At 37.9% G+C, this 20,211-nt stretch overlaps 2 protein-coding genes across 2 annotated transcripts; both read right to left on the bottom strand.

Annotated features, from left to right (window-relative positions):
- Nucleotides 1-935: 935 nt before the first annotated feature.
- Nucleotides 936-4,476, bottom strand: rab33a (RAB33A, member RAS oncogene family). The gene is made up of 2 exons (XM_058798833.1): nucleotides 3,869-4,476; nucleotides 936-3,095 (listed from the first exon to the last, which is right to left on the bottom strand). The coding sequence occupies exons 1-2, from the start codon at nucleotides 4,130-4,132 to the stop codon at nucleotides 2,649-2,651; spliced, it is 711 nt and encodes a 236-aa protein (XP_058654816.1). The 5' UTR covers nucleotides 4,133-4,476; the 3' UTR covers nucleotides 936-2,648.
- A 1,095-nt stretch (nucleotides 4,477-5,571) lies between these two features.
- On the bottom strand, nucleotides 5,572-19,721 carry si:ch211-159i8.4 (matrix-remodeling-associated protein 5). Its single transcript, XM_058798832.1, is given in 8 exon segments — nucleotides 5,572-8,009; nucleotides 11,347-12,250; nucleotides 12,935-13,240; nucleotides 13,243-16,239; nucleotides 16,681-17,071; nucleotides 17,220-17,349; nucleotides 17,744-17,970; nucleotides 19,644-19,721. Coding segments are annotated over 7 exon segments (6,825 nt in total). The 5' UTR covers nucleotides 17,932-17,970; nucleotides 19,644-19,721; the 3' UTR covers nucleotides 5,572-6,100.
- Nucleotides 19,722-20,211: the final 490 nt, after the last annotated feature.

The raw sequence follows: 20,211 nt of genomic DNA, 5'->3' as shown, positions 1-20,211 counted from the left end.
TTCATCAAAGTACATGACAGGGGAGGTATGGGCGTTTAGTACGAATACATAATGCAAATAAAAGATGAATTAAAATATTTATAATATATTTTTTAAATTTTTTATTTTAAAGAGGCAGTAGTTACAACAACATTTTACACTGCACATGAATTACACATTGTGCAAGAAGCAATGTAGGGAAATAACTGTGATTTTTATAGCTCATCTAAGGATCTTAAGAAAATGCGTATATTAATGTCTGTTAATTTTGTTTTTGTCTGTGATTTTTCAGCATATTGTACTCGATATTAAGACTTAGCAGTTAGAGGCAGCAAATGTAATTATTATGAGTTTAACTTTAAAATACGACATTTAAACATTTCTGGAACACATTATTCAATAGGTATGCAAATACCTTAAACATTGCTTCTGAAATGCAATAAATACGAAATGTTTTGCAATTTTCATCAGAGAGTATATCTTAACCCTTAGGCACTTTTGAATAAAGTATAATTTTACTTTTAAATTTATGGCCTGTGAATGTGAGTACCAGTCTAATATTCTACAGCCTGTATTTGTTTGAACATAAAACTGATTACATAAGCACTCTACATAAGATTTATTATTTCTTTTTGCACTGGTTTATATTTAGCACAGTGAAAAATTAGGTCTTCCGCATTCAAAACTCCTCTTTATTCTTTGCAAATTTCTATTTTTATTTATGACAGCAGGATTGTTGTTGCATCCTCTTTGTCTATTAGTATTGTTGATACCGTCCTTAATTAATCGATAAATAATTTCTGCTGAATAGGATTTTACAAATGCATCATGGTTAGTTTATAACTCTTTTCAGCATAATATGTTAATTAACGCATTGTGTTGTACATTGGAAAAAAAAACACTTCAACAGTTCAAAAAGCATCTATGTTTTGTTTTTTTTCCCCCTCTAAAACATGAACTCCAATGTTTTAAAGCATTTCTCAGCTAATAAAAGATTCAGTGCTTCAGGATATTTGAGATTTAATTTGGTGCTCAAAATGAAACATACATACTGTAACATGTCACACAGCATACAAGGGCACAAAACAAGACAAATCATAAGGCTTCAATCTCTTCAGTAGATATAAGGCTAACACTGCTGAAACCAGAGAATTCTCTTCCGAATCTGAAAGCATTTGAAACCACACAGAAAACTGCAACTTCTCCTGTAGAACCAAAAGTACTGAATAAGCAGAGGATAGAGGTTACACAAAATCAAAACAAAAACAATAACAATCACAGGGGCACCAAATTGCACTCGCTCATTCCATAATCAACACATTATCAGCAACCCTTTCCACAGAAACACTCATACTGCTATTCTTTGTCAAGTTAAAATCATTAATCTTTTGAATATAAATGTAACAATCACTGGCCTGTTTGAACCTTGCTTTTGTCCAGAAGTGTTTATGCATTTGGAAGAACCACCTTAAGCTGGTGAAATACTGTGATGCTACATAAAACTTCCCACACGGATTCACTCTTTCTCAAGGTGCATGGAAATGAGCATGTGGTGTTATCAGATTACATTAACATTTGGGTCACTATTTAACGCTAACCATCAGAACATAGTTTCATAATTTGAACGGGTTTCAAATGTATCCATGCAGTTAGTGAGGGAGAAATATTAGAAATATTTTAGCAGTGAGTAACCACAAGGCTATGAGAAATAACTAGCAATGGTGGCAAATGAATATGTTTTAAGGCAATCAAAACATTTTAAATGATCGTGACTCATGTGAAATTGGAAAGTTTAGATTCTACAGTATGTGCAGGTCCTGGCAGCTAAAACATTAAGACCATCAGCCAATTATGTTGGAGATGTTATGCCATATTTCACGAAGTAATATCTGGATTGACTGTATGCTGATGGATGAATCCAAACAAATTTGTGACGGAAACAAATGACTGTAAATCCAACAAATGCCACATTTCTTCAGACCTATAAAGATTGCTTAAGTGGTAAAATGTGCCCTGAATTAAGCATGAGGGATCGAAAATATATCTGTTACACATGGGTGAAATCTTGTGTAAACATGTCCAGGTTGCATTATTTTTTGATTCATAAAATGAAACGGAATGTTTTGCACTTTGACATTATTTTTTATGGAAATTCAACACATTGCCTCGCCAGAAATCTCAAAATAATGCATTTGGATGTTTTACTTTTAATGGATGATTTAGGATGTTTTTAAAACCGATGATTGTCATTAGAGTCTCATTACTGTAATACATTTTTTATTTAAATCAGCATAAATTAAAGGAAGTACATAATATATTAATATTTTTGCATTACCATAACAGGGAAAGTGTTCTTAACTGTCATAAAAATAATGTCACAATGCAAAAACAGTCTTAAAGGCATAATTTTCTTTTAGCAAAATGTAATTTCTCATTTCTTTCTTTTGATTTTGAGATGACACACAACTTGAACATGTTCTTGACAGGTTTTGTGGGATTGGCCTTTTTAGTGATGGTGTAATTGAAGAAAAGAACATGAAAGATAATCACACACACACACACACAAAACAGAGTTCATGGAGCAGCTGTCATAAAGTAACTAAAATTAGTTGCAGGCACATTCTTGCATTGTGAATTATCAATGTTAATAATTTCACAGTTGAGGGTCCTCAACAAGGGCAGTTACTCTTAGGGTCGGGCTGATGTGTCAGCCTCACTCTGCCGTCTTCTCTCTCCACGTCTCTGTATATCAGGGACTTTTGGGCTTTTAGACGACATGCCAGGCACATGAAAATGGAGTCCACGTTCTGGCTCTCCTTGGGATCTTTGGCTGATGTTTCAAACAGTAGCATGTTATGGGCATCGGCAAACTTGAGGGCAGTGTTGGAAGGGACCTGGATCTGGTCAACTAGGTCGCATTTGTTACCCACCAGAACACGAGGCACAGAGGATGACACCCCGTGCCCGTTACACTCCTGAATCCAGGTCTTTAGGTTCTGGAATGAGGCCATTTTTGTGACGTCGTATACAAATACAACAGCATGCACATTGCGGTAGTAGTGCTCCACCATGCTCTTCCGAAAGCGCTCCTGACCTGCTGTGTCCCATACTTGCACCTGTCAGAGTAGAAACAAGACAAACAACAAATTCCAATGTCGGAGAGAAGTTAAAATGAGAAAGAAATGGATTAGAAGGTCAATAAATAAATCTGCTTTGGGCATTTTTAAAAAGCAATTTTTAAATTCAGGCTGTGATATTAAATCCAAATAACCATGTGTCACAGCTTTGAATTTGACCTATATATAAAGAAACATTTTTTCTTTTTGATTTAACAGATTATATATTAAAGGGTTAAATTAACTCAACTGACTGAATTCAAATCACATGCACACACAGATACACACATAAATAAAGTGTTATCTATAATGTCATATTATGCTCTTTTCACCTGTCTATTATATTGTGTTGTATTAATAATAATAAATTAAAATATAAGACCATTGGTGAACAATACCACAAAATCTGCATTGAACAATAGGATTTAATATTACATGTAGCTGTGTTTAGGAACATGCTAGTTTCTAGATAGTCTAAGCTGGTCTAAAAAGCTTTTGAAAACCAGTCTGGACCAATTACGTTATCTAGACCAAGTCAAAATTAAACTGACGACATTATGACACGTATTTTGATTTGTCTTAAAAGAAACTACGCCTCTGATGCATCATGCGATCATAAAGAGTCATTAATGTTATTACTCGTAATGTAAACACTGAGCTTCCTCGCGATGCTGCTGTCTGTCACACTTCCACTGAAACACACACAATACAATCGTGATACAACGAGACATCGGCCTGGTCGTGACGAGACCAACCCCAACAATAAATCCCACCTTTATTTTCTCGCCCTCGATCTCCACGGCTTTCTCCCTGAAATCCACGCCGATGGTGGCTTCAGTCTTACAGGGGAAGGCTCCGCCGGTGAAGCGGAAGGTTAAACAGGTCTTGCCTACATTTGAGTCCCCGATGACAATGATTTTAAAAATCCGCGTCTGCACACTGTGATCTAGAGACGTGCTCAAGTCTAGAGACGACGTGAGGTTGGCATGGCGTGAGTTGGCAGTTCCTTCTCTGCTTTCTGGGAATTCATTTGCCATAACGGTGAAATGATGTACCGAGCCTGGTGTTCACTGGTCCGGCGGTGATGATGGTGGTGGTGATGGGGGAAGGGATGGCAGATCCACTCCCTTTGCAGATGCAGGGAGTTCACATTGTAGACTGACAAGTGTATGCCGACTGATGCAGTACTTTTAACCCAATTAAAAGTAGGTTAGTTAAAAAAAATAGCTGAAAAATAAATTGTACTTCACTTTTGTGTCCAATAATTGTGACAACGTGGTTTCACTCGTTACATTTAAAGGGATAGTTCACCCCAAAATGAAAATTCTGTCTTTATTTACTCTGATGTTGACTTGTATGCTAATATTGCAGTGGAATAGGAAAGGACAAACAGCCACAAAAATGTAAGTACCAAAATAATAATAAAAAAAATATATATATATTAAATAAACAGTAAGAGTACATAGACATAAATCTTATGTGTATAGTATAGTTTTAGATAGATTGGTCTTAGAAGAAGTTAATAAGACATGTTTTAATTCATATTGTGATTTTTATTTATTTTTTTATTTTTTTATTCATGATTTTATTTATTTATTTATTCTATGGGGATACTCAAATGCTATGCTATGCATATCGCTTAATTAAGTTGTGTGGTGTCTTGCATTTAAAATGAAATACACCCCAAATTCCAAAATTAATGTATGGCCATTTGTTTGTCTAGTAATATTGTGCAATTGTGGCATTTAAAAAAAAAAAAAAAAAAAAAAAAAATTATATATATATATATAATTTATATATAAGACAATTAATATTCAGTAATATTATATATTATACACCAGGGGTCATCAAACTTGATCCTGGAGGGCCGGTGTCCTGCAGAGTTTAGCTCCACCTTGCCTCAACACACCTGCCTGGAAGTTTCAAGTATACCTAGTAAGACCTTGATTAGCTGCTTCAGGTGTGTTTGATTAAAGTTGGAGCTAAACTCTGCAGGACACCGGCCCTCCAGGACCGAACTTGGTGATCCCTGTTATACACTACAAGATGAAAACAAAAATTCAGGAATTGAGCTGGATAATGACACTAACTTTGCAATGTCAACACTGTTATTGAACTGAATTGAATCAACACTGAAATGACTTGAGCTGAATAGTGATACTACTGCTTTCTGTTGAGCTGATTTTCATCTGAATTACATTTTTTTCATAAATGATGAACTTTACAACTAACACAGTTATTGAACTGAATTAAAACAACACTGCACTAAATTGAGCTTCATAATGACACTATTAACTTCTATAAAGCTGCTTTCATAATTGATGTTGTTTCATAATTGATGAATTTTACAACATTAATATTTTCCTGTTTTTGTTATGTTCCCACTATTGTGAAGCTGCTTGAACAATCTGTGTTGTATAAAGCACTGTACAACTAAATGTGATTTGACTTGATATTAAAGACTGAAGACCAGAAATCAAATATTATTATTTATTTGCCCAGTGTGGCCATGTGTCTTACATACATTCTTGTCTGATTTATTTCGACAGCTACTACAATGCCAACATTTGTACCATACAAGGCCTCGTTCTGCTCTGACAAGGCTATTTTGTTCTAATACATTGAAGAATGCAAGAAATTCAACAGACAGAACGTATCAGACAAATCACAGACATTCTGGAATGTTTTATGTACAATTTATGTTAAAGAAAGTATGTAAAAATTATTCTGTTTAATCTGTGGAATATATAAATATGTACAAACCAATAATTTCATAAATTAAATACAGAATACTAAAGAAATCTTATCCTTGGGTCGGTTAATGGGCAGATCCAAAGACAACAATCCATGGCTGTTCACAAAAACCATTAAGAAAAAATGCCATTTAACAACATCGTTGGGGGTATTTTAAGTGCTTTGGTGCACTTTTTAAGTACGATTTATGTTTTTAAAGAAAGGTTCCCATTTATTTTTCTAAATGACCTGAATGAATTTCTTGCTATTGCTCAGATCACTTGAAGGTATGTTGCTTTGAAGTCTGTTCCCAAGGCATTTCTAGCATTACATTTGTAAATCCCTGAGTTCATGAGGCCTGGGTCCTGTATGACCAAATTTCCCTCCTCTGTCATGTGAATTCCACCCTGTGCTGTGAAGCGACTATTGGGTACAAGTGTGGTACGTCCAGGCAGAGTCCAAGAAATGTCTGGTTTGGGTATGCCAGCAGCTATACAGTTCAGAATCACAGGTGACCCCCTGTTAACTCTGGTTATTGAAGGTGGAGCATGAGTGATTTGAGGTGGAAACACCATGATACTTACTGGATATGACAATGTTGAGGATCCAAAGGTGTTTGTGGCTTTGCATGCATACGTTCCTCTATCAAATTTGGATGTTTCTTTTATCTGAAGTGTGCCGTTAGATAAATATGTTACTCTTCCAATAACCTGGGGTTTGTCTAAGACCAGGCCATTTGGAAGAGTCCAGGTAATTGTTGCCTGAGGCCAGCCATCAGCATTGCATGGCATATTTAGTGTCTGTCCAAACGAAATCTTCATTGTTGATGCTGTACTTCTAATTTGAGGCTTCTGTCCAGGTTCTAAAGCATAGCGCTTTTCTGCTTGTCCAGCTACATTTTTAGCCAGGCACCGATACACACCTTTGTCAATGACACCTGGCTGCGTAATGTGTAAAGTCCCATTTTCCAGGTAGTGAATGAACCGCTGAAGTTTCATGCCTGGATTCAGTGCCGTTCCATTGGGTAGAATCCATAGAAACTCTGGCTTTGGTTTTCCTGTAGCACGACACTCCAAAGATATGTCGTCACCATCTGCTTTGAGAGGACGAACCTCTATGTTTGGCACTGGAAAGCTTGGCTTCTCAGCAAGTGATGCAACTTCGAGGTCAACTGCTAGACTTGCTTCCCCTAAGTAATTCTTGGCTATGCACAGAAACCGCCCTTCATCAGTCTTTCGAATGCCCCTCAATTCAAGAGTGCCATTCCTGTGGACTTGGAACCTACCTCCCAAATATGGAGTGGGTAGAGACATGCCGTAAGGTGTGGTCCAGGTGATCTGTGGTTCAGGCTTACCTTCTGCTTTGCAATCCAGCAGCAAGGTCTGGTAATACACAGCTAAAATTTTGTTCTCTGATCGCCCACTATGTCCATTGATTTGCGGACCTTTAACCTCAACTAGAAGGTTCACGTTCTTGATGTTGTCTCCGGCTGGGTTCCGTGCAACACAGGCATACTTCCCCTGGTCAGCCAAAGTCAGTTTTTTAATGATCAGAGTCCCATCATTTAGGATTTGGTATTTGACTGAAGATGAGGGTATTATCTCATTCCTTGGTGAGATCCAGATGATCGTAGGTGGTAGCACGCCTGTAGCATCACACTTCATTTGTGCTGATTGCCCGAAAGGTGCCCACATAGATAACTGCTCTTTAGAAGTTATTTGGGGTGAGTTTGGCACCACGTGGACACTTACTTTCATTGCATCCTCCCCCAGGGTGTTCTTAGCATAGCATGTATAATTGCCTTCATCCTTCTTTCCCATTTGTTGCAACAAAAGCGTTCCATTCCCAAAGATGATATAGCGCCGGATACGGATTCCGCTGTCATCCGACTGGAGGGCATTGTTGATCATGGTGCCATCTGGGAGGCTCCATGAAACCTCAGGATCTGGAAGGCCAGAAGCTACACAGTCCACCAGGAAGTTGTCTCCATTAGCAACTCTTTTATGTTGTGCCCCAGTGTTCTCTATCTTTGGTGGCCTCATGAGAACCTCTACTTGAAACAGCTCCATGTCCTCACCATTTGGTCTTTGATACATGCACAGATAATTGCCTCCATCTTTCTCAGTCAGTCTCAGAATTCTCAGAGTGCCATTGGGGAAAGCAGTGATGTGTCTTTGTGGACTGAAAACAAAAAGAGAGAAATTGTTTACATCTTTTTATGACAGCTGTACTATTTCATAGTAATTAACTATGATAGGATAACAGAGCTCATAGAATTGTTCTTAAGATAGCTGCACACTATGCAATTTATTTTCCATGTCCTTTCAAATGTTGCTTGTCCGATTGTATAATAAGAGACAAGTGAGACCTTTCATTAAAAAAAAGCAGAGTGTGTGACATGGTTTTTTAGATTATGTGATATCCCTTACAAAAATAATAATAATAATAATGTTAATATTACAATATATTGAATAATACATATAAAATAAATAATGTAATATATTTCTTAAATTCTATAATTATTTATATTATATATTTCATATATACAGTAGCTAGTCACCAATAGCACAAGCACACCTGCATGTACTAAAGTATTTAGGAAAGAGTCAATGACTGCGCTGAAGAGTGCACAGCCATTACTTTTTAAACGAAGTAACATACTTATAGTCTTAATGGTGTTCGGCCAATCGTCATCCTAACCACAGGCTCTACTCTTCAACACAACTATAACCCCAAAAACCCACACCAGAAACCCTTTTAAACTTTATTTATATTACATGTAATGCTATATTTGTCTTAATTTGTAAAAAATAAAAAAAAATAAAAAAAAATAAATATATTTCAATCATGACAACTCTCGGAAGATTTTAGCATGGTGGATGGATATGACAATGTTAATGTATTTGATCTTGGCGGAATAGATATGCTACATTGCTGCTGCTGTTGATTATAGCTGTAGTTGTAGATTAGTGCTGCTGCTGCTGCTGCAAGCAAGTACAGGAACTTGCTACTGCCAATGCATATGGTGATACGGTGCCATGAGAATTTAAGACATACTGCTGCTGCACAAATAGCATATAAAATAACCCATAGCAGATCTATACAGGTGGAGAGGGGGAAGGTGGAGGGCTTCAGAGATACTCTGAAAGCGCTGCAGGAATCTCAAGTGAATACTACTAGCCAGCCATATAAATGCAAGGCAGTAAGCTCATTGGCTGCATATGCAGCATGAACCAATCAGCTTGTGCCAAGTCGTTTAACACTCTCTGAATATCATCAGTTACATTAACAACCCGTCAACTTGCGCCATCTAGAGTTTCATGACTGAAATGTATTATATATACTGTGTATATATATATTTGTATTAATATGCATATATTGCATTTTATTGAAATATATAAGCACTAGTTTATCATTTATGGAAATGTATTATGCAAATACTGCATTATATTTTGTAGTATATTCCCATATATTTTTGTTTCATAAGGGTAGTTTCCCATTTATGAAAATACATTATGTAATATACTGCATTATATTTTGTAGTATATTCCCATATATTTTTGTTTTGAAAGGGATAGGCCTACTGTACATCTTAGCCTACATCTTAGCTACAGTCATTTACAGTCTATTTTAATTTTTAAATAAAAAAATTTAAATAATAATTAAGGTAGGAAACAGGATTTAGAATTGCAATGTGAATTTGAATGTAAGGCAGTACAATTAAAATGAAATCCAAATAAATTCATAAATCTGTTATTGAAAAAGTAAAGCAAGTTTGTCAAGACAAACTTTGAATGTTTTGACAAAAGGTTTAATTTTTTTTTTTTTTTTTTTTAAATCCTTTTAAAGACTTATAGGTCCTACAGAACAAGAGAAGAGAAATATAAAGGGTATTTGTGGAATACTCATAGTTAAGAGCAGTATAGACAAACTAGTTTACTCACGTTTTACTAAGATCTCTCTTTCACACACACACACACACACACACACACACACACACACGTTTGTTTTTGTGAATTGTGGGGACATTCCATAGGCGTAATGGTTTTTATACTGTACAAACCGTATTTTATATCGCTCTACACCAACCCTACACCTAAACCTACCCCTTACGGGAAACTGTGCATTTTTACTTTCTCAAAAAAAAAAAAAAAAACTCATTCTGTATGATTTATAAGCCTTTTGAAATATGGGCACATGGGGTATTGTCTTCATAAGTCATCTTCTCCTTGTAATACCTATGTCATATCCATGTCATTATACAAATTTGTGTCCTCATATGTCACAAAAACGTGCGCGCACACACTCACACACACACACACACACACACATGTTTGGGATTTTTCATAGACTTCTATTACTTTTATACTGACCTACAATATTTTTTTATCCCCTAACCCAACCTTAAACCTACCCCTTACAGAAAACCTGTTCGCATTGTTACACTTTCAGATAAACATAATTTACTATTTTTAATAATTTTTTCCCCTCGTGGGGGCCGCATACCGGTTTTACTTCAGTTTTTCAGGTTTTACTATCCTTGTGGGGACATTTGGTCCCCACAATGTAGCATAAACAAGTACACACACACACACACACACACACATTGATTTTTGTGTTTTATGTAGACTCTCTGTAGGCGTAATGGTTTTTATACTGTACAAACTGTATTTTCTGTATCTCCTATAACCCTAACCCTAGACCTACCCATCTCACAAAACTTTCTGCATTTTAACATTTTTAATAAAACTTTGTTTAGTATGTTTTTAAAGCTATTTTAATTTGAGGACTACGAGGAAATTTCCCCATAAAATATGTTTATATTGTTATACCAGTAGCCTATAAATTTATGTCCTCATAAATCACATAAACATACACACATCATCATTATCAGTGGCTACGTTTCTATTGATTCGTCATTAAATTATTGTTGTAGCTGAAGTCGCACTACAGGATTATAAAGCAATATTTAACATTTTTGAACATAATTTAATTTTGATAAATTTTAGTTCTAGACGTAATAATGAATGCCTAATGTTACATTTATTTGTTATCTAACTGCTTTAAGTAGCCTGTTGTATAGATGACTAAGCACCAGAATTCCTAGAGATGGTCCTGCTAAGCATATGAAGTAGACAAATTGCTCTTGCGTCTCGCTCAGTTACTGTATTGTCTGGATCAGCGGGGTTTGTTTGGGCTTTCCAGTCTGAGACAGACTGCTTGTTTAATCTACACCATATAATGTTTGAATTACACAAGTGATGAAGTTGGCTTGCTGTGAGTTTGAGAGTGTGTGTCAGACTGCATGGTGTGAACAGTGAGAACCAATAATTGTCCAAAAGAGAAAAATGAAAATATCTTATTAAAGGAAAAAATGACAATAAAGCTGCGACGGCTTGACTTAAATAAACCCTCTGTATGGGGTGCTTCAAAGGGGAAACAAGCCCCCACATTAATAAGCAGAAAAACTCTTTATTTTACGTTTAGCTTGTCTTTAAATAAAGCATTAAACATGTACCTGTACTGATGTTCCAGAATGATTTTAGATGGTAGTCTCCAGAATGTGCCTCTATGGGAACCTACAGACTCTGGACAATGCAGGAAAACTGTGGATCCATATGTTGCTGTGACACTGTGTTGCTGATATAGGCCTTTCCAGGGGCCTGGAGCCTCTTGCCTAACATCCATCTGAACTGTTCTTTTAGCAAAGCCCACTGGATTGGTTGCTGAGCACTCATACCTCCCTGAATCACTGGGATTGACATTCTTTATATAAAGCGTTCCATTTGGGAAAATAAATATCCGGCTTCCAATAAACTGTGTGGGCTTCATTTGTGAACCATCAGGGAGAACCCACTTAATTAGTGGGAATGGCTCTCCTTTAGCAGTGCAGTTCACATATACGTTTCTTCCAGCATTCATAAATATAGTCTCATGTGAAACCTCAACAATTATTGGAGGTAGAGCAGCAACACGAATGTGGTATGTGAGTGTATCAGCTCCTGCCGCATTGCTGGCAATACACTTATAATCACCTTTATTAGAAAAGTTTGCTGAATGAATACTCAGTGTTCCGTTTGGAAGAAGAGATACTCTTCGGTCAAGGGTACCAATGTCTCGCACAAATGTCCTGTCTGGAAGTACCCATGAAATCTGAGCTTCTGGTTTACCCACCGCAATACAGTCCAAGCTGACTGAGTTTCCCAAAAACACTGAGACATCTCTGGCCCTTGAACTCTTGATTTTTGGAGGCTGAGTCTGGACAACAAGGGTAACTACCATGCGGTCTGAACCAAATTTGTTTTGAGCTGTGCAAAGGTACTGGCCTCTGTCTTGCAGCTGGACATTTTTAATCATAAAAGTACCATTTGAAAGGACCTCAAATCTTTGTCCAAATTTTGTGTTGGTCTGAATTGTTGCACCTGTAAAAGAGTTGAAAAAAAGTAAATACATCAATAGCCTAATCAAATAATGTTCAAAAATGATTGAACTGTTTGACTCTTTCTAAAACAAACAGCACAGTTGGGGTATGTCCCATTCTGTATGCTTTGATCTGAATTATGTATATCTCTCACAGTGGGGTCTTTTAGCCTTTTTTTGTAGCTGTTAGTGAACTTTCAAATCAGGGCTATGTAGATTAACCTCCAGGACAATACAAATGTTTCTGTTATAATTTAACCAAAATGCACCTGTATGACTTGATCCAATTTATGTAAAACATGTAAGTGTTGTATATACAATTTCTCAATACAAGTATTACTGATTGCAGCCTTTCAACAACTTATTCAAACACAAAATTACCGTTTCCTTTTATTCAATGATTACAAATATTTCTGTCATCAAATAGCTGCAGCTATTATGATAATTACCATAAGCTGATAATTTGGCTTCAGTTGCACTCCAGAGTCACTCAGAAAATAGAAAATTGCATGCAGGCCCTCATAAAGAAAATAATCATGAAAAGAAAATCTTGGGCACTTATGAAGCATGATGGCAGTGTTTGATAACTATCTAAAGTAAGCTGGGAGTAGGCGCTTTATAAATTGTATCATCCTCCATTCAGACAGATGCATCCATAAAAGTTATGCAATGAAGAATCACCTAACCTGTTGAAACTTTGGTCCATGAAACAATAGGTTTAGGGTCCCCAGATGATCTACAGGACAAGAACACATCTGTCTCTGCTAAAGCAGATATAGTAACGGATTCAGTTGCTGTGATCCTGGGTTTGACGCCATTGCCCATCAGGTTTGGAAAGGGAATGGCAGTGCTCAGTTTCTTTGCTCCAAACTGACCGTAGTGCCAGCGACTACCATATGGTACGCTAACTGTGAAGGTTGGTTTGTTTGTATATGCTAGGATGGATGGGGGAGTCACAGGCTTGTAGATGCTTGGGATATTGGAGCTTGGTGAGGCTGTGGGGTGGGACGATATATCCTTGGCTTGGAAGTGACAAGCTTTCCCATCTGGGCTAGTCGATATGCATCAAGCTGTGACTGTCTATATCTGTTTCTGAGCCTGTTGAAAAGTAAGTGGTCACGTACACGAGATGAGCTGACATGCGGAGCTATGGTCCTCACAACGGAAGCTGTCGCTGACCCCGAAATATAAGCTGTGGGCTTTGCTGTTTGAGCAGTGATTTCAGGCCGATTGGTGACCCCTGCACCCCTGCCTCCTGTTTGTAGGAAATACCAAGTTTTGTCTTGGGAGTGGTGGTGCTTTGAGCTATGAACTGTGGGCCAGAAGGGAGACTGAGTGTAGGGACGGGGTGTAATTGAGATTTGTTTTTTTGGTGTATAAGTCTGGATTAACCAGGGGTGGATAGGAACTCCTTCAGGATGCATTGCCCAGTTGTAAACTCTCTGCCGCTCCACATTAGTTAAGGTTGGTTTCTCAGTCACATGTGCTATTTTTGTCTCTGGAGGATTCATGTTGCTGATTTGAAGATTAGGGATGACAGTTGCCGAAATCTGCCTTGTCTTATCCTCATTTGCCTGGCTATTAGTTCTCAAAATGATCTCTCTGTTTTCATGTCCATACCTGTTGATCTGTCTGGGTGTAGCACGTGTAGCAGGAATGGCTTCATTTTCTTGCAGAGATGTTGTACTTACAAGCTGAACTGACTCAATGTGTTTTGTTTTGCCTTCAAGTTCATTCAAGTTCTCATCTTTTCTAAACGTTGTTATAGGCTCTTTAAGAGGGTCCTTTGTGACTGCCATGGCTAAGCTTTCAGTTACTGGGTAGTGTGCAGGAGAAACTTCTAAAGTCATTGATGCTGTGACATCTTTGTTTTGGGCTTGAGTATAAGAGTTAGTGGTCATTGCTACACTGCTTTTAGGTATCAGTGTCTTGACTGGAGAGTGAGTGAATGGCACTGCTGTAGAGGGAGCTAGGGTGAAATTTGGTCTCTTTGGACGTGGTCTACGTGAAGGAGGCCTACGCTGCCTATATGGGAATCTTCGTCTTTGGTTCCAGATGGAATTATTGTTTGCCCTTATTTTCTCTTCTATTGTCTGTCTGTCTACCTGTTTTACCAGCTGAGTCTCATGTTCAGGTACTGTTGTTGTGTCTATGTGTTCTAAAGTCAAATCTGAAATGTTATAATCACTTGTCTTGTGTTTTGATTTTTCTCCCTGTGTAGTTTCTTGTACGTGCTCATTGTGAGGTGGTGGTTCCAGCTGTTTCGCATTGAAATGTTGGATGCTTGAACTTGCGCTGGTACTGCTAGCTGTAACATCTGTTTTAGTCATTTTAAAGGTATCAGCCAAAGTTTTGGTGGTTGTAATCAGTGAAGACTCAGTCACTGTTTTCAGTGTTTTTGTCATTTCTAGATGCGTCGTGACTGGTGGCATTGTTGAGAGTTTAGCGTTAGCTTTTGCAAGAATCTGCTCCCAGCGGCTGGGATCAAGCTCTTTGACAGAGTTATTAGGTTTTCTCACACTCTCTTTGATTTTCTTTACTTTTGCATTTTGTCGGAAGCTGCCACCTCTGTGCTTTCCATCGACCCTCTGAGGTGTGTGTTTAACAGTTGGTCTTTTGATTTCTTCGTATCCTGACCCTTCACTGTCCTCATTTTCAAAAAGCAGTAATTCACCCATCGATACTGTAACACCTCTTTGTGTGTCTTCCTTTTCACCAGTAACAACAATTAGATGAGACAACATATCAGCCCCATAGAGGTTAGCTGCTAAACAACTATACTCTCCGGCATCCTCGTAAGTCACTTTTTTGATGATCAAAGTGTTGTTCTGTGATACATACACCCTTCCTTTCATGTCTGATGCTTTAAGAATCTGATTGTTTGCTAGGAACCATCTTGTCTCAATTGGATGAGGAGAAGTTACTAAACAGGGAAGACTAAGAGTGTCCCCATTCTCCACGGATATCTTCTTTCCATTTAAATCACTGGGACTTAAGAGGCGCATCCTGACTGTGAGTCTATAGGTGACAATGTCCACATTAGTGTCAGTCCTCACAAAGCAATGATACAGTCCAGAGTCTGCAATACTTGTGTTTTTTATAACTAGCCTGTAATTCTCCAGCCTTAATTTATGGGAATCAGTTTGATCCACTGTTGTTAAGTCTGGAAGCATCCACTCCACAGGCTGATGCCCCGAGCTTAGCACACTGCAATCCAGACTAACCTCAGAGTGTTCTAGCACTGACTGGATCCTCCCCGGGGCTTCTCTTTGGATCATAGCCCAGGAGGAGACTACATCCTCCTCATCCCCTCTTCCAATGATGTGCTTTGATATAAAAGTAGAGAAGTTCAGCACCAGTTTTTTAGTTGTTGTTTTGCGCCGGTTCAGCTGAAGGGTGACTCTTGGTTGTAAAAGCCAGGCTGGTTCAGCCATTAAGTGTCCTTTGAGCTCTGTAAAATATGGTGATTCCTCATGTGAGGCTTGAGAGTACTGAAAAGTCACCTTTGAAGAATTCCCAAGTCTGGTTCCCCGTTCCAAAATGGCTGGGCTCTCGTAGTAGTAGGCAACCAACCTCCACAGGTTCTGAAGAGCATCTCTATCGATCTCACACTCAAGAAGTGCCCGTAGAGTCACATTTACAGCAATCTCATCTGTTCTCCTCACTGGCTCCCACCCCATGGAGGTGTCTTCAACAGGACGTGTTACATTACATGCCACGTGTGCCCGATTCCCATGACTGTCAGAGAGAATGAATGTCAGATGGCCAAGAGGACGCTCCAGATCCTTGATGTAGGGGGCATCTGGCTCCTGATTTTCCAACATGCTACTCTCCCCAATTTTAAGTGGGGATTGAAGGGAGGGTTGGTCACAGGTGAGCTGGCTGGTTGAAAGCTGCAAGATCTGGCTGTTGTTCAAAGGCTTTGGTGAGGCACATGCAGCACAGTTGCCAGCATCTCCAGAGTCACGGTCCTTTTTGCACTTAATAACTCCTGTAAAAAGAGGGATAGAGAATGTAAATAATAATAAACAAAAACACCTTTGTTTTCCTTGTAGTTATTTGCAGTCAGTGGAGTCAGTTGTACTACTCATTCAACCTTAAATGTAATGTAACAATGCAATGTATCTAGGACAGTGATGATAAATGTAACAATTTTGAATAAATGATGTACAGTCAAGTCAAGTCAAGTCACCTTTATTTATATAGCGCTTTTAACAATACAGATTGTGTCAAAGCACTTAACAGTATCAAATTGGAGAATAGAGTGTCAGTAATATACAAGATTAAACACTCAATTTTCAGTTAATGTCAGTATAAACACTATATGTGAAGTTCTATTTATTTGTGTGCAATGGGATTTTATCCATTGCCATTACAAAACATTCTGAGTGAGTGGTGCAAAGTCTGGAAAATGCAATCAAAGAAGTTTCACCCTCATGATTTTTGTCCCAATCCAACAACCAGTGTAAGTGGCAGTCACAGGCCCAGGGGTTTCCATGTAGAGAGAGGACTTCTAGCCTGTCTAAGTGCTGCAGAGTTCCAGGCAGCAGGTATTTTAGTTGGTTGTCTGCCAGGTGCAGATGCCGCAATCCTGAGCTCCAAAATGTACCCAGGACTGAGACAGTAATAAATGTGTGAGAGTGGAGGTCCTGCAGTCGGTTCCTCTCCAGTTGCAATAGCTTTAATGATGTGAGTCCATTAAATGAAAAAGGCTCAATGAAGTCAATGAGGTTGTGGTCTAAATGAAGCCGTACAAGGCTGGTCAAGCCCTCAAACAAGCTGGGGTCAACTCTTTTGAGTTTATTGTAGCTCAACTTGAGTATCTGTGCCAATAAAGAACAGCAATTATGCCCCAATGCAATTTCAAATTCATGTATCTTAACTATTTATAGAAAATTAGAGACACAGAGATTTCAGATGTACAGTAGATGAGTATAATGTGTTTGATATGCATCTCATATGAACTTATACCTGGAGGGAACGGAGGTGGTAAAAGGATCCGGAAGAGACAGAGGAGATATCGTTTCCATGGAGCATGAGCATTTCCAATTGCCGCAGGTTTGCAAAATCTGAAGACCCAACCGTGCCAATGCTGTTATAGCTTTACATTAAACAAAGATAGTGGTAAAAAAATGTTAGCTTAAAACATATCACATCGATCACCCTTTAATTTTGTGAGATGCAGAGTAATCAGCACCAATCATTTACTTAATTTTACTCAGTAAACATGCATTTTCAATAGACCTAAAAAGGACATAATTGAATGCTATGACTTCTGTGGAACACAAAAGAAGATATTCTGAAAACTGTTGGTTCCAAAATGTTCTGGTTACCATTGAATTCCATTTCTAAAAAAACCCAAAAAATGTTATTTTGTGTTCCACAGAAGAAAGTCATACAGTTTTGGAATAACATGACCTATTCACAACCACAATGTGTCAAAATACTTCATTTTAAGTCTATAATCTTCTAAAGACAACAACACAGTATCCTACCCTAGGTTGAGTCTCTCTGTGTCCTTGGGTAGGTTTCGTGGGGCGGAGGGTAGGTGACGGAAGGTACAGTGCACCTCTTTAGGGCTGGGACAGCTGCAGGACCTCGGACACGCATAGAGGCATGAGGGCAAGATGAACAGCAGGCAAGATGCCAACATTAAGAGAGCAGGTACACCCACTGGAGCCATGTCCCTCTCATGCCATTATCTGATTTAGGAACAGTGTGACTGCAAAGCAGAGTTTTACATCGCATACAATGTAAACAATTTGTTGATACAACAATCAGTCTGCAATTTTACTTGCATAAGCTAAAATAACTTACAGTTAAAAGCAAGCAAATTACTGAACATTTGAATTGATGTTGAATGTCTCATATAAGCTTTTTTTAGATGTCATGTGACAATACTTCTGAAGTATGATGACTCATCAACCTCTGAAAGTTGTGCACATGCCTGACTCACGCACATAACTTATTGCAACATATTGTTAGTCTGTCATGATTTTTTTTTTAACCACTGATGTCTCTTTGTGAGGATAGTTCTAATTCAAGAAACATATTACATATCAATTTAGTTGATACATGTTACACATTTAAAGAAACCATTATAATAATAAAAAAAACACTGTGCAAGTACATATTGTTTCATCAAATAATTTAAAATTTAATACTATTAATCTGTAGACACTGTGATGTAATTTGACTAAATACTGTATGATTACTGCACATATTTATGAATATTTAGTGTTTTGTACATACATCAATTATATCGTTATATTGAAGTGTAGTATCTGTCCTCCCCCACAGAGCTGCTGAGCCCACACAAAAATAAATCATTGATCAAGTGTTTGTCTCAGGAAGAGCATTGCATGGGTTTCCTACCACAAGCTGGCAACTCATCCACAGCTTAATTACACAAACTACATTTAAGAGGAAGAAGACAATTGCTGCATTTCCTAAATACAAGAATATTTGAATTCCAAGGCTCAGAAAGATGCTAAGGACCCTGTTTTGCATTTTTATTACTTTTCCTTTCTGCCAGCTTAGGTCGCTCATATCTGTTGTTTAGCGCAGGGCAGCCAAAAGGTGAAACATCAGGCATGATTTATTTATCTGACAGAGGCCCGATAATGACCCATGATGACTCAGACCATTTTGGACAATTTTATTCCCACTGCATTCCTGTCTCTTTCATGCTGTTTGCAACATCGGCATTTAAATAAACCAAGCAATTTACATCCAGTATTTTCTGGCTTGCTATTTGAATGCATTATGATTGACATCTACTACTTGCACTTCCCCTCTACACTCATTTTATACATGAATATTTCTCTTTCCATAGTGGTAGCTGATGCAATAAAGCACAATCATAAGTTTCCTATATCTTGCAAAGGAAAGGGTCTCTAGTAATATCAAAGTTTTATACAAATTAGTTCTGTTTTGACTTTTGAGGGCATAATTTATGTTAAAATTAATTCAAATTGATCTTTGGTGGCTTGAATTACTTTAGAATACTAGCTAATTGCCCTGAACCTCAGACGAAGATTTACATCACTTTTAAAATATTAACTGAATTCATACATAATTATATCAACAAAATATTTTAAGATCATTAAACCTCAACACTTCTTTTGAAGTTAACTTTTGCTCAGGGTTCAGTTCTGTTTAATATGCTAGGTCATAAGTCAAAATTTATGTGAATTTATTTGAATAGGATACATTTCAGATCAACTCGGTTTCTAATGTCCAAGGGGAACTACAGTGAACTTTTCAATATGCACTGGAATATTTATGACCAAGAAAGTTCAGAAGAAAAAAAAAAAAAACGGCATGCTATTTCTGATAATTAGATGCTGAGACAGATCTCAACTTGAGTATCTTGGAACAAATATCGCGTCTTACCTCAAGATTCCTGTTGAGAAAACGTTAAAGGTGAAGACGAAGTGTGTAATTGTTTGCAGATGACTCGCAAAAGTTCTGTAATTTTGTTTATCCCTGTACTTGACTGAGCAAGAACTGTTAGGAACTGCGAGTGATGGAGGCTTATCTGGAGAAAGTCCGACTCCAGAAGCAGCAGTCAGTTACATCTGGAGAAGTGCTTAACTCCCACCTACACTCCTCCTCTGAGCTGGCCTGTACAGGGGGAGGGAATGCTGAGAGACTTGGCTTACATCCATCCCCTCTCTTCCTCCATTACCTGCGCTGTAGCTGAAGCTGTTTCTTTCGTGATGTTCCTCTTCTTTCTTGTGCCATGCCCTTTGCTCTCTTCTAGCACCACTCATCTCTTACTCAATGTTCTGTTTTCTTATTTTTAAACACATTAATGAGTTCATGCATATGCACACACATGCTCACCTCAGCGTCTCACTCACACTCCTATTCTGTTTCAGACATTCACATTCTGTTTATCATTTCCCCCTCTGCTCTGTCTCCAGCTGTTGTTCCGTGAACTTTTAAAAGGGCACAAAAG

Source organism: Onychostoma macrolepis, chromosome 14, assembly GCF_012432095.1.
Source record: "Onychostoma macrolepis isolate SWU-2019 chromosome 14, ASM1243209v1, whole genome shotgun sequence".
NCBI classification, from domain to species: domain Eukaryota; kingdom Metazoa; phylum Chordata; class Actinopteri; order Cypriniformes; family Cyprinidae; genus Onychostoma; species Onychostoma macrolepis.
Note: the sequence above shows the minus strand (reverse complement) of the source record. Positions and strands in the feature narration are given on the sequence as shown.

Excerpts from the sequence above, each read along its gene's own strand:
- rab33a (XM_058798833.1), bottom strand. The coding sequence starts at position 4,132 with ATGGCAAATGAATTCCCAGAAAGCAGAGAAGGAACTGCCAACTCACGC. Across the intron at positions 3,096-3,868 it reads TCGAGGGCGAGAAAATAAAG|GTGCAAGTATGGGACACAGC; the intron begins GTGGGATTTATT and ends CTACTCTGACAG.